The 13,816-nt window shown below is 59.6% G+C and overlaps 1 protein-coding gene across 2 annotated transcripts in view; it reads right to left on the bottom strand.

Moving 5' to 3' along the window:
* Positions 1–13,816, bottom strand: part of PC (pyruvate carboxylase) — a 101,464-nt gene that overhangs the window by 45,197 nt on the left and 42,451 nt on the right. Inside the window, exons 10-11 of one of the 2 annotated variants that reach the window (XM_066610231.1) lie at positions 9,191–9,353; positions 3,149–3,184 (exon numbers count right to left, since the gene is read on the bottom strand). In XM_066610231.1, coding sequence (XP_066466328.1) covers positions 3,149–3,184; positions 9,191–9,353 — 199 coding nt within the window. The remainder of the gene's footprint in view (positions 1–3,148; positions 3,185–9,190; positions 9,354–13,816) is intronic. The other variant, XM_066610232.1, reaches the window with a different exon arrangement.

The following is a 13,816-nucleotide window of genomic DNA, read 5'->3' as shown; positions in this document are numbered from 1 at the left end:
GTGGCCAGGTTCACAACAGCACAGCCGAGAGCTGGTCCGCAGCTGCTGCCGGAAGCTCTGCCTTGGATGCGCCGCCAGTGGCAACATCAGTGCATTGGGGTCCAATCCCGTCCAACATTCCAGCATGGACAACCCATGCCGTGCCAATGGGGCGTGGGCTAGAAGACCCTGCAGGTCTCTTCCACGATTCTATGAGAAGATCACCATCAAGCGGTGGCCCTGAGATTCCCAAAAGAGCACACTTAAGAGTTATAACTTAAGAGTTATTTCTTAAGCACTGTTAGAATGAAGCGAAAATAGTTTTTCCCAGCTCGGTTCTGAGCATCGCAGTTTCCACTCTGCGAGAAGAACAGCTGAACGCATCTGCTGAAATTCAGCTACAGTTGGCTCGGGGCAGTCACGACAGGGCTGCGGTTTGCAAACCCCGGCACGGTTTCACATCCATGGTTCACAGGTAACCGCCAGCCGTGGCTAGGCCTTCCAACAAAACACCAGCCACAGGGCCTACGTGAGGTGGCTTCTGCAGGCGAGACCTCCACGGTCAGGAGCAGGGAGAGGCGGGAGACCTGCTCAGCCCAGGACCTTGTTCTCAGCCCCAGAACTGCCTGCCATCCCTTTGCCACTTTCCTTGTTTCAACAACCCAATTGAGAGAAGGAGAGAATAAGAGAGAGAGAGAGAGAGCAGGCCCACCTGCCTTTGGATTGCGACCACTACGCAGCTGGGAGCCGCGGACACTTGCAGACTGATCTCCAACCCGCCAAAAATTTCCCAGCAGGTTCTGCTCTGCCTTCCGCACAGCCCAGAGCACACAAGCCCCCCACCATGGAGCAGAGCCCATTAGGACAACACCGTTTAGTCAATTAGCCGTCTTCAAGAGCACCTGCTGCTGGCTTAATCAGGGGAACCAAATCAAAAGATTTTTCATTCTGTTTAATGTAAGTACTTGCAAATTCCAGAGGTAGAAGGTGTCTATTTGGGAGAGGCCTTCCTCCTCCTCCTCCTCCTCCACAGCCAGGAATGCCTCTCCCAAGACAGGCATCATCTTCTGGGGCCAGAAAGAGAATAAACTTCTTTGAAGCAACAACTACTCTTGCGTGCAAAGTTCTGCAAATGTAACCAAGAGATCTCTTCAGAACCTCTTCTCTCAAGCCTTGGTTTGCATCAGTTCACCCAGGGCTAAGAAATGTGCCATTTTCTTAAAGGTCTCAGCAGGCTGCGGAAATCTGAAAGAAGCATCACTGCCTCAGCGCCACCCAACAGCCTTTGCACGCCTAGGAAATACATACACCACAGACTGCACTAACTGCTGGATCTGACCGCCTTTCACGTGTTAAAACCACTTCCAAGCAGCCTTTCCTGAGCACCCAGCAGCACACCAGGCAAAACGAACCCCGCAACGGCCAGAGTGATGGCCACGAGCAGGGACGCCGCGTGGCCAAATGCCAGCCAGTGAAGGCCTCCTCCACAACCAGCCCACAAGGAAGGGGGTTTCTTGCCTCTCAGCCATGCCGTGGTGCCCTCTGCAACAGGGCCTGCCCAGAAAAGTGGGGGAGGCACAGAGACAGCAACAGGGCTTGGTGGGACTCGTGAGGCCAGGGCTGCGGAGGGCTCTGACCAGGAGAATCAGCACCTTACATGGAGCCCAAAGCAGCTGCCGTCTGGCACTGTCTGAATGTATGTGTTTCCACCCTCCTCTCCCCAGAAGGTGTGGGGTCTGGCACTCATTCGCACTTTCCAAGGTCTCCAAGGGTGGTCCCACGCAGAGCATATTGCAGTAGTCAAGCCAGGAGGTTACAAGAGCGTGGACTGGCATTGCAAGATCCACCAAGAAGGGATGGAGCCTGTAGAACTAGTGAGGGTTGCAAAAACATTCCTTGCCACAGGCGTAATCTGCTTGGCAAAAACAGGTCTGGATCCAAAGACAATTCCGGACAGGGACAAAGTCAGGAGAGAGACAGAGAGAGAGAGCAGAGCCCCAGGCTCCTCCCACCTACGCAAGAGCCGCGTCCTTTGAAACTCCTATCAGTGGACCTCAGAAGCATCAGGCCCAGTGGAAGGCCAACTGAGAAATCTGCCTAGAGGCGCTGACTCATCCCAAACTGCTGTTTTTCCAAGGGCTGCCTGAGAGACGGTGTGGTAAGGCTACAATCCTCTGCCAGTTTACCTGGGAGTAAGTCCTGCTGAACTCATTGGGACTACTTTCTAAGTAAAACATGCAGAGGCGAGCCTCTGCATACACCCCCCTCCCCAAAATGGTCAGCCTGCCACTAGCCAGTCCTTTCCCAGGAAGGCCCCTCTCCAGCCCGCACAGGAGCTGTTTTATTTTAGGCAGGGAGAGAGCGAGAGCAAGAGCGAGAGAGAGAGAGAGAGAGAGAGGCGCTGCCTGCCTGCCCTGCCTGCTGGTGCTAAGTTATTTTCGCACTCTGCAGAGGAAGCGGCTGCTTGCCAGTTAACTGGAGGAGAAGACGGGGAGGAGGAAAGAGCTGGATATGGAGTTTTTAAGAGGTTCCTGCGTGCCGCTGCCCAGGGCGCCGACTCTGCTGCTGCCCAGGGCTCCAAGGGAGCAGGAGTTCGGAGGCAGGCCAGAGTGACCCCGCAACAGAAGGAAGGTCACTGCAAGCAGCCGCAGGTGCCCCCCCCCGGCTCAGCTGACAGCAACGACTGCAGCAAGCAGGCTCCCCGGGGCTTGGACCACAAACCCCACAGCTGGAGCCTGATCTCCACAACTGCCATGGATCGTGCGCAGTCAGTCTCAGGCACAGGAGTGTGTGTCTGTGGGGGGGGGGGGATTGGCCTGCAGGCTGGCTGGGCCCAACTGTGGGCGGGGGGCGGTCTGGTCAGCTGCGCAGAGGGACCTGCAGCCCCCCCCACTGGCCGCCAGGGACCGGCTGGGTTGGAGAACACACACCAAGCCTCACTCCAGGCAGCTCCCTCTGCAAACGCCACCCTCCCCGGTGTTCACACCCATGCATGAGATTACGCCCTGCTTGTTAGCCCAGAAACTTGCCCTTTCCCGTCACACACTCGTGGTCACCAACACAGGTTAGCGGCCTCAATTCGAGCAGGAACTGAGGGGGTTGTCCATGCTTTTCTCACAAGGAAGGTAAGTGACCGTCAGTGGTTAAAAGGCATTAACAGGCAACTGACCTGTATTAAGGAATCCTGAACTGGCAGCCCCCCCGTCTGGAAAGTTAACAGAGAGGGGTGGTTACTCGTTGCTCGCTCGCTCTCTCTCACGGACACACAGTGCTTCACAAAGGCCTGGCAGCCCATCTTGCGACATGCCCACAGGTTGGCAGCGGCTGGCTTTGAAGGAAAGATCCACCTCCTTGTCCCCTGCCGCTCCAGGCTCCCTGCAGAAAGCCCCCTGCCCTGCACAGCCCCCTCCTCAGCCAAACCTGACCTTTCAAGTGCCCGGAAGACACAGTGGGGGGGAGCGTAAAGTCACATGGCCCGAGGCAAGGGGGGGAACAAGAGGGTCTGCAGGAGGGGCACTTTCGCCTCCCCAACGTGCTGACAGCACATCACCCGTCAGCCCAAACCGAAGTAATGAGCAGCAAGGAGGCCCAGACGGACGGACTCCTGGCGGGTGAAGTCACGTGGTCAAGAGACTCCGCCACACCCCGGGGTGCTCCTGGCCAAGAACTCCTGGAAGTCAGCACCCTGTAGCATCTCTCCCCCTCTCTGCGGGAGTCTCTGCAGTACAGAGGGAGAAGCCCCAAAACTCCCCAAAGCACCATCGCGACGGAAGCAGAGCAAGGGCCATGGGATAGACTGATGCAGCTGAAGCCACCTGCTGGCCTAGCCCACCAGAGCACATGGACGGAGCCAGCAGCCCCTTCACTGCCCCCCCAGCCAGAGTTCAAGGAGGGTCACCCACAGCCTCTGCCCGGCAGGTCGTAAGAGATGAGCACTGACATGACAGGAAGCGGACACTTGCTCAGTCAGACCCTGCTCTGCCTCTCTCCCAGCAGCAGCTCTTCCCAGGGGCCCTACCCTGCCAGGACCAAGTCCCCCTACTGCTGACCTGCGATCCCATCCCCAAGATGAGCATCTCCTGGGGGGGGGCTCCCAGCTTGACCTCAGGGATGCCTGGCTCCCTGTGAGCTCAGGAGTGCGCAGTGGTTCAAACATCACCCAAACCGTCACGGAGACTGTTCTCACCAGGGCTAAATATTGCCTGCCACGACCTGGAGACGTTCGCAGGCAAGCACCAGCCCCTGGTGTGAACGTGTGGCCTGCACCCAGCGTGAGAGGCACCCGCAGGCAGTCTGGCGAGAAGCAGCTTTTTCGAGCACCGGTTTCTGTCTTGCTCGCACAGCTTGTTTTTAGGTGTGCGTTAAAAAGCAGAGGCAGCCTGGCCAGCTGTGCTCAGCCCCTCTTTCAGAGAGAAGGGCGCAGGCCCTGCAAGGGCTCACCCTCTGTGCCGCCCAGACCCTGCTGCTCACTAAGCCAGGGCCAGGGGGGCACTGGCCTGCTAACTGTGGGGGTGCAGCAGCAGCAGCCCCACCCCCGAGGCATTCTGCAGTGTGACAGAGGCCGAGACACCCAGAAACTGTGCAACGGCACCAGAGAACAAACAGGTTGGAGCTGCCACTGGGCTCTTGTTGAGACAAAGGAGCCTGTGCCAACTGAGCTTAAATCACCTCCAGCCTGACGGGACCACTGGTCTGACCGTCGGGCATCACTTTTCCTTGCAGGTAACATGCTTGTCATCCCAGCCAGGTAAACAAAGGCCTTTCCAGGTCCATAAACGTCCTCCCTCTGATTTCCTGGGTCCAGGGAAAGGGAGAGTGAAATTGACTAGAACAAAATGGAACCTACTCAAAGCCCTCAAGACAATTAGGCTGCAGAAAGGCAAAGGGAACCTTTGTAAATTAGTCCCGCTTAATTGCAGAACAACATATCAATTAGTGGAGGAGAGACTGGCAGGGGAGATTTATGCTCAGGTGAGCAACCAAATTGGTGGGGTGGACGAGTGGGAAAGAAAAGCCACAAGCAGAGCCGCGACCTTGAGAGGGTCCGCACTCATTAAGGCAGGATCCCCAGAGGCGGCACAGGGTGACCGAGTGACGGGCCGGACAGAGGCAGGGCGCGCCGGGGAAGGTCGGGGACCCCTCAGAATCTCATTAACGCAAACCCCCATCACAACAAGGATCGCGAGGACAGAAGCGGCACCGCTTTGGGGGAAAGAACGACCATTCCCCAGCCAGCAACGCACAAAGCCTGGAGGCAGCCAGGGAGCGGCTCCAGGGTCGAGTCCCTGATCAGGCATCAGTGGATGTGCACAGAAAGCCCTTCTGCACCAGCCCCGTGGAAGGGGTGGAGTCTCACCCAGTCACCCTTCATTTCATCCTCCCAAGACAGCAGGCAGCTTCCTCTCCACCACAGCACACCTTTGCAGTTCTTAAGGACTACAAACTTGTTCTTATTTCAAAAAACCTGCAGCCCACACAGTCCAACCACGTGAAGGTGGACTCCCCATTTGCGCTGCCTGCTGAGGACTGGCAAAAAAACACAACCTCGCCCAGGCCTGCAACGCGGCCAGTACAGGAACGTGCCCCACTGATGCCGGCCTGCAACTGGGGCAGCACGCAAGGGGCGATGACGCTGCTCTTAAAATAAACTGGCTCCCGGCTCCGCCTTCCTCCCCGCTCCGCCCTTTGCCCTTCTGCCGCCTCTCCAACCTGCCACCCTGACGATGTTCGCATTTCACACTTCGACCCCGTTAACACTGACACACACCCGCTTTTCAGGGCCGGGCCTCTCCCCGCCTGACAGCCCCCATTAGTCAGATTTCTGCAGTCTGTCTTGCATCACACAAGGTCAGCCAGAAGGTCCGTGGAGGAAGAGCGGGAGTCGCGGGGCTTTAAATAACACGAGAGCCGCCTGCACGCTGCGAGGCGAGGCCAGAGTCAGCGCCTCACTGCCAAGAGCAGGCAGGCAGCCTCGGCACCCCAAAAGAGCCCCTCTCTGAAAGACCCCCTGCCTGTCACAGCTCAGTCCTCTTCTGTTCTCGAAGGCACCTGCAGACCAGCTCCGTGAGAGAGCAACTCTGGGACACGGACACCCTTTACTGCCTGTGCCGGACCAAACGCCAGGGTCCACAAGACCTCACTGCCCCTAAGAGTCTGCAAGGTGCCCACAAACCACGCGCTGGGCCTGGCCGGGGCCCTCGGCCGACTGGTGAGGACCACGCAAGGCGGGCCAGAGAAAGCAACAAACGGCAGTGTCTGGTGTCTTGGCCCAGCCAAACCTGAGCCTAAGACAAAACCCACCCCCCGTCAAGTCCTCTGGTGCCAGGAGGAGAAACCACAGGAAGGGAAAGCGCAAGGGACTCCCGGCGCCTTCTTGCCTTCTCTGCAGCCCACAGCAATCGGGGAGGGATTTCTGCCTCTTCTGGGGGGAAGAGTTATCTGTGGGGAGAACAAGAGCGACGTTTGTGGCTCCGGCTTCCATGACTAAGGCCAGGGGTCCACCAAGCCCAGGCTGGTAGCAGCAATCCAGAGACCCCCACAAGGGCAATGCAGCAGAAGGGGCCCAGGACAGACATGCAGCTGCCCCCCACTTTTCCTGGCCACTAAGATAGAGAAGAGGCATCAGTGTTGTGCTGGGCGAGGCGGGCCCCCAAAGCTCCCCAAGGGAACTGGGCCAGTCCCACGATCCCTAAAGGACTACTGCGAGGGGGAACGAGGGCAACCAGGGAGAACGTGGCAGGACCTCCCTGGCAGGAAATCAGGCCAAACACAGAAACCGCCAGCATCGACTAGAACCACAAGCAGCAGCCGTTCTTTGGCTGCAGGGCTCAGGCAGGCCTCACGTTCCCAGGGAGCCCTTTGCAAAGGTAAACAGACAGTTTCTCTTTAGAGCCTCCCCTGAAAAGGTCAGCGGAGGAGTTCGTGTGCTGGGAGAAACAAGCTGCCGCCCCCCCGCCTGCCGTTTGCCACCCGATTGTTTCTCCTGGAGGTGCTGCCAGGGACCCCAGCCCCCCGTCCCTAGGGGATGAACACCCCACAGCAGTGGGGGGCGGGGCTGCCTTGCTCCCCATTCACAGGTGATGCAGGTTTAGGGGCCCAGATGGCAGCTCAGGTTCACCCGGCAAGACAGCGGGTCTCGCGATGCACAGTTGCTGAGGGGGACTCTCGGGAGAGGAGAATCGCAGCTCCGGGGCAGACCGGTTGGGGCACACAGCTGGCCACTACACCAAGCTGGAAGAGGCCTGTCGCTGCTTGACCCCCAACAGGGCCCTGTCTTCATCTTGTGTTTTCACTCACAAGCCCCCCAGCAGCCCCATCTGCAAAGAAGTCCCCTCGACCCTGCCGGGCGGCTGGCTGATAACAAGACAGAGACCTGGTCCTCCCCCTCCAGATGCCAGGCTCTGCTCCCACCCCGCGCCCCCCACTCCTCTGAAAGTGAATCAAGATTACTGGATCCCTTTGGCGCTTTCAGCAAAATTGCTGCTCAGCTCCCAGGCTGCCTGTTTTCCCTCCGTTGCCACTTCCCCCATTCTGGACAGCTCCGCTCTCTGCCTCTCGAGGAGGTGCGGGGGGCATCGAGCGCTCTCAGCGGCAGCCAGCCTGCTGCCAGGGGCACAGCGCCCCAATTCCTGAGCCCACAGAACCCTGTCCGGTCAGAAAAGGGCCCCTTGGTGCCGCGCCCCAGTCCCGTCTGCATGGCAGGGACTGGAGCTTTCGCTCTCTCCCCCCTTCCTCTGTGGCTGCCTGCGCTAACTCATCAGCCGGGCACCGTTCCCGGCCAAGGAGCGGCTGCGACCATTTCCGTTCCCTTCACGCCCCACGGAGCCTCTGGGTTTCTGCTGCTAAATCTGGCCCCTCGGCTCCCTTCTCCGTAATGGCTTTTGCAACGTGCCCAGTGAGAGGAACTGCCAAGGCCTTATTAAAAAATATGCAATTTGGCTTTCTCAGAACGCGTCCGGGCCAAGTCCCCGGGTGCCGTGCCGAGAGCTGGCAGAGCGCGTGGTGAGGAAGGGGGCGCGGAATCTCAGAATCTGAGCAAGACGGCGGAGGCCTGAGCAGAGAAGGGAGCCTGTGGGGCCGCAGCGGTTGGCTCCCCCCACCTCAAAGAGGCCCCTCCATTCACGTGCCCGAGGGCCGTCCGTCCACCCCATCTGGCCAACAGAGCAAACCTGCACCAGGCCAGCGTCATCACATCATCACACGCCTGCCTGTCCTCAAGGCTGTGGGGACGGGAGAGAAAGGCAGAAGAGGGGAGGCAGCACCAACCAGGCTGCCATTCTGCCACCTCCTCTGTGCCGCACGTGGGCGGGAAACAAGGGAGAGCGACCACCAGAGAGGATGGACAGCCGGGCCACGAATGGCACGACGGCAACACTGTGAAGAACCGACTCCTGAAGGGGGTGCCGAGACGGCTTCCCTCCAGGGTCACCCAGAGCAGAGCACCACCCACAAGTCCAGCAGGATACTCCTTGCAAAGGGGGGCCTACGTGCACGTGCCCTTCCTGCTGGCCTGGCTGCCTTTCTGGGGCAGACTGAGGGCCCTGCCTGACCCCGCTCTCCAGCACTGATGCAGCCCCAGTGCGGCCCTGAGGTCAGCGCAGGAATGTTCCCCTGTCTTCAGGAGGCCTCCATGACTGCCACCACCCCCACCACAGGACGCAGGGCACCCCCCCCCCGGCACAGCTGCATCAGTGCTAGGAAGTTGGCAGGGTCGGGCCCCGAAAGTCAACTGTGGTCCACCATCAACTCAGTCCACAGCCTTCAACTTGTGCTATGCTCGCTGGAGCAACAACCAGCGCCATTTTCTCCTCCATTTTTCCTCTGGCCAGTGTGTGCCTCTGCACTTGGATCAGCGCAGGCCAAGGGAGTTTGGTGCGTGAGGCTGTCGGGACATCTGCCTCATTAATCGCTTGACAGTTATCTGGCAGATAACCCTTGTCCAGTTACCCGGCCGTCTGCACCAGAAGTGACCCGTGTGGTGTTTTCACAATTTCAAAAGAAAGAGAGAGGCCCTGAATACTGAAGAGACCCTCTGGAGACCGGACTGGATCACTGCCCTGGAGTGACCTCCGGGAGAGCAAATGAACCTGCACGGACCCAGCTCCCCCCGAGCGAGAGTGCCGACCCCGGCACTCTCAGGACACCGCGGGGCCAGGCACGAAGGCACCTGCGGCAGGTGGAGCAGGGAGAGCGAGTGGGTGGCCCCTCCTACCTCGATGCGGCCTGTGTCCGGCTGGAAGCCACGCGCAGGATCCTCAGTGGTGACGCGGCACTGGATGGCGCAGCCGTTGATCCGCACATTGTCTTGCTTCAGGCCCAGGTCCGGCAGGCTTTTCCCCTCGGAGATGTGGATCTGGGCGTGGACGAGGTCAACACTGCAGGGGGGGAGAGCCGGGTCAGGACCTTATGGGTAGAGACGTGCGACCAGCAGGTGGGCCGCAGCAGCACTGAGGGAGGGGGCCAGCTCCTCTGTCGTGACAATGGAGGGGGTTCCTCCTCCCCGCCAACTGCAAGTGCATCCCCCCCAAGCCTCGCTGGCAGCCCAAGTTAAGCCTGGCCTCGACGACACACCTTCCCAGATCGACAGCCTCGGCTGTGTCTCTGCCCATGTCCACTACAAGCCACTGAACCGCAATTAATGGCTGGGTTCTCGCACACCCACACACGGAGCAGCTGTGCAGCTGTGCAAGACTGCAGCTCTGTGGCTGGGACAGAACAAGTTCCTAGTCCTTCGGGACCGCAAGAGACCAGCAGGAAAGCTCACAGGCAAGATGACAGCTGCTGGGCACGGGGCGGTGGTGCCTCTGCAGGAGTCCAGGCCCAGCTCAGCATTTTGTCACTCCCCAGAAACCAGCAGAAGCAGAGCTGAGCCCTCAGGACACGCAGAGATGCACAAACCGGTCCAGGCTGCACAATACGTGCACAGCTCACACAGTTCAGCCACAGTTTGGGGGGTGAGGAGTTTGCATAAAATTACAGGCGGACCCCCATAAGACTCTGCCACACCGACGCCCTGAGTGCCACCAGAAGAGCACTCGCTCGCCAGCGATGGCTAAACTCAGCCCTCCAGGACACAGCCAGTCTCCCTCTGGGCGCCTGCTCCTGGGGCACAAGCCGGGGCAGACCGGAGGCCTCCGCGCCCTGCTTGCGAGCGGGCCCCGATTGGCCAATGCTTGAGGGCAGGACGGGTCCCAGTGCTATGCCAGCCTACTGCCCGTGGGCTTGGAAAGGGAAGAGGGAAGGGAGTGGAAGAGGAAAAGAGAGTCCGTCTCCCCCCTCCATTTCCCTCTCCCCTTACCCATCCAGGTGGCAGGACCAGCCGCAGCAGTGGAGGGGGCGAGTGGGCAGGCAGAGGCGGACACCCCCACCCGTCTGCTCCCTGAGGCGACTGCCTCAGTGGGCCTCATGGCTGGACCGGCACCAACTTGCTATTTGTTCCTACCTATTCCCAAAAAGACACCTCTGAACACCAGACCAGGAGCCTATTGAGCCCACCACCCTGTTTCCCCACAGCGGCCAGAAAGCAGGGGACAAAGACAGCAGCCCCCACCCCACCCCACCGCTCCCCTGAAACCGGTACTGAGAGGCCCACAGCTACTGACCCCGGGGCAGAAGACAGTCACGGACAGACCTCCACAGTGCATCTGCCTAGTCCCCACTTCGGTGCGATCACAGCTGGGGGTCAGCACCATCACTGGAATCTTTTTGAGGGCAGTGACCAGGGACAGGGCTTTGCCTCTGCAATGTCATGGGTGTGGATGGGGCAGACCCACACAACCACCCCTGCCTCTGGGAAGAGCCCCCTGGATCTTGGCCAAGAACAGCAGCAGCACATCCGCCCGAGTGGGCAACAGGCAGACGTCGCCAGGCACACAGGCTTCCCCTTCCCTGCTCAGCTGCCACTGGTTTCAGTCCCCAGTTCAAGGCTCTTTAGCAGAACCGGCAGAGAGAAGGAAAGGCAGAGAGAGGCAGAGAAGCGGGAGGGAGGGAGGGAGGGGCCTTTCCAGAAGACCGACAGCCTGATGGGCCGCCACCTCCCGCGTGCACCGTGGGCTCTCTCTGGAAAGGAAACCGCTTGTGCATGCGAGGTGCAAGTGCAGACAACCTCTTCGAGCGAAGGGGGGCAGTTAACTGCGTGAACAGGAAGCAAAGAGCGGGGGGAGCCACGACTGCCTCTGCTCAGGGTTGTCATCATTTCAGAGCAGGCCCGAAGCTCTCCATCTCTCAGCCTAGCCCGCCTTGCAGGGTTGTTGTTGTGAGGACAGAACCAGGAGGGGGGAACCTCCAGCTCCTCAGAGGGGGGGCCTCTGGCTGTGGCTCAGTGAAGTTTTTATCTCGGAATGTGATCAATTATAAATACTCATCTGTTGCCTGCAAGGCAGAATGGGTCCCGTTTGACAATTAGATATATTTATTAAGTCATTAAAGTGGGAACTCCTCAAAAGCGCAACGCCGGCAGCAACGGAGCATCAGAGGAAAACCATCAGAACGTTTTCTTGCGCAACTGCACTGCTCCCCTTCAAAGACATTTGCTCTCCCCCTGCTTGTGTCTGCGTCAACTGAGGCTGCGCAGTGCCCTGCGTCGCACGCCTGCTTTTGTACTTTGGCGTAAATTTAAAAAGTGAAATACAACAAAGGAAAATCCTGCACAGCTCACGGTTTGGCTCCCAACACTTTCCAACTCCGGAGAGCTGCAGAGACTCCTCTGCAAGCATCCAAAGCCGCCAAAGCAGAGACGTTTGCAGAGCAGCCCTTGTGAAATCCCAGGAAGGCCAGAAGCACATCCAAGACCAGAGACTCAGGCAGAGACACAGCAGCGGCTGCGCTGACTCCTAGACAACCCAATGATCAGGCCATGCGCCTGCCCCCTCCCAGATGCTGAGTGGACTCTTACAGGCGTCTCTCACTGTGGAAACCGACTTCTCAAAGTGCAACACCGGTGCTCTGCGGCCACACCAGCATGGCTCCAGTGCAAGGTCCCAACCAGCCCATGCCAGACCCCAGTCTCAACCCCTGTTGCTTCAATCCCTGGGCTCAAGTCCTGCCTTTGGGGGGTGCAGGGAGCAAGTCCCTCCCTTCTTCTGCACGACAGCCCTGCGGAGAGGGTGGTCACCCCCGAGCCCATTCATCTTCTCTTCTTCTCCAGGTCAAACACTCCCAGCCCCCGCTGCATTCCAGCCAACCTCTCTCTCCACCTCTTATTAAGAGAGCTGTTGCCCAACTTCACCCCCAGAACACAACTCCTGTTCTTTGGAAGGCCAACATGGGAGGTGTTTCTTGCAGAACAAGACGGAGCACCCGCAGAGCTGGCCTGGGAGGGGGAAAGATTTGCAGCACCGTCGTGTGTTTCTGGGACCCTCACGGAAAGGCCCCCAGCTCAGAAGGCCGGGAACAGAGACGGAAGGACCACCGAGGCCCTCCCCAGCAAAAGCCAGTTTCAGTCCCCTAAACTGGTGGGAGGGGGACAGCCTTCTCGGCTGCATCCACCATCCACAGCCGTTTTGGGACACAAACAGATGCCTTTCTGCTGTCACTGGAAGGGATTTAACTCCTCGGCTCCCGGCCTGGGATTTCTTGTGGCTGGGTTTTTGCTGGGCAGCTTGGAGTGTCCCTGCTCCGCTGCACCCGCTGATGGAGACAAACGGGTTCTGCTAAGAGGGAAGGGAGCTGCTCGAGCAAGTCCAGTACCTGCGCGCTCTGGTCCGCACTGCACCCTAACCCTCTCCCTCAGGGTTTCCAAGAGGCCAAACCGGGCAGGAACCAGGCTTGGAGGGAGGGGGGGTCAGAAAGCGGCATGCCCCCCACAGCACTTCTGGCTCACTGATTTCAAGAGCACTACAGACTCACGTGGCCTTTTGCGGCCGGGAAGGCAACTGGTCTCTGCTCCAGGTGGCAGGGAAAGAAAAAGCTCCTGGCTCCCACTGGAGGTTGCCCCCCGCCCCCGCTCAGCCCAGACTGTGTCAGAGAGGAGACCTCCTTCACACTCTTGGCCCTCCAGGACCCAGAGGCCGGTCTGGTCTCAAAACCCCTCAGCTCCTCCCCCTTCCCAGGCCGGTGTCACTGCACAAGAACTGCTTTCCGTTCAGCAGCAGCTGGGGAGCTGTCCAGGGTGCTGGCAGCTGCTGCTGCGCTTCTACCATCCCCAACCCGTCTGGCTTGCGCTGAGACTTCTGGGGGCAGGTCGCCAGCAGCGCCCCTGCCCACCTCCACCCATTAGTTCAGCTTTGGCACGGCCCCAAGAAGACCCTTCAGCACTTCACGCTGCCCTGCACCTCCAAACACGCATCAGGCAAGCGGCTGGGGGCCAAGGACTGGGGGCCCAGAGGGAGGACCACTGCAAGGCCCCTCTGGGAATGACCAGAGGGTGGGAAGCTGCAGGTCAGGGAGCCACTACGCCAGCCAGGGCACTAGACCCACCACCTCACCCAGCACCGCTTCCCAAAGCAGATCTGCTGGGCCCTGCCTGCTGCAGCCAGCCGTCCCAGGGCAGGTGCCCTTCCCCTCACTGCCCCCTGGAGACATCTCTGGTGACGAGCCTGCCCCCTCTTCCCCCCTGCAGTCCAGCACTGTGGCTCCGCCACTGCCACGTCAACGCCCAACGCAGCGCCCCCCACATCTCTGCCTCTTCCACCCAGGAACCAGCTTCCTGCCAGGCTCCCTGGCAGCTCCAGCTCATTCCCAGTCCAGGCAGGTCTCGCCGAGTCCAGATTTACAGAGATCAAGAGCTCACGATAAGACGCCAGCGGCAAATGAGCCGCTCCCCCGGGGGAGAGCGGAGGAGCCACGGCCCAGTCAGCGGCCGCTCTGGATGGCTGGGCCGGGTAATGAGCACCGGAGA

This window comes from Tiliqua scincoides, chromosome 15, assembly GCF_035046505.1.
Source record: "Tiliqua scincoides isolate rTilSci1 chromosome 15, rTilSci1.hap2, whole genome shotgun sequence".
Classification (NCBI taxonomy): Eukaryota; Metazoa; Chordata; class Lepidosauria; order Squamata; family Scincidae; genus Tiliqua; species Tiliqua scincoides.
This window is presented reverse-complemented; position numbering and strand designations above follow the sequence as displayed.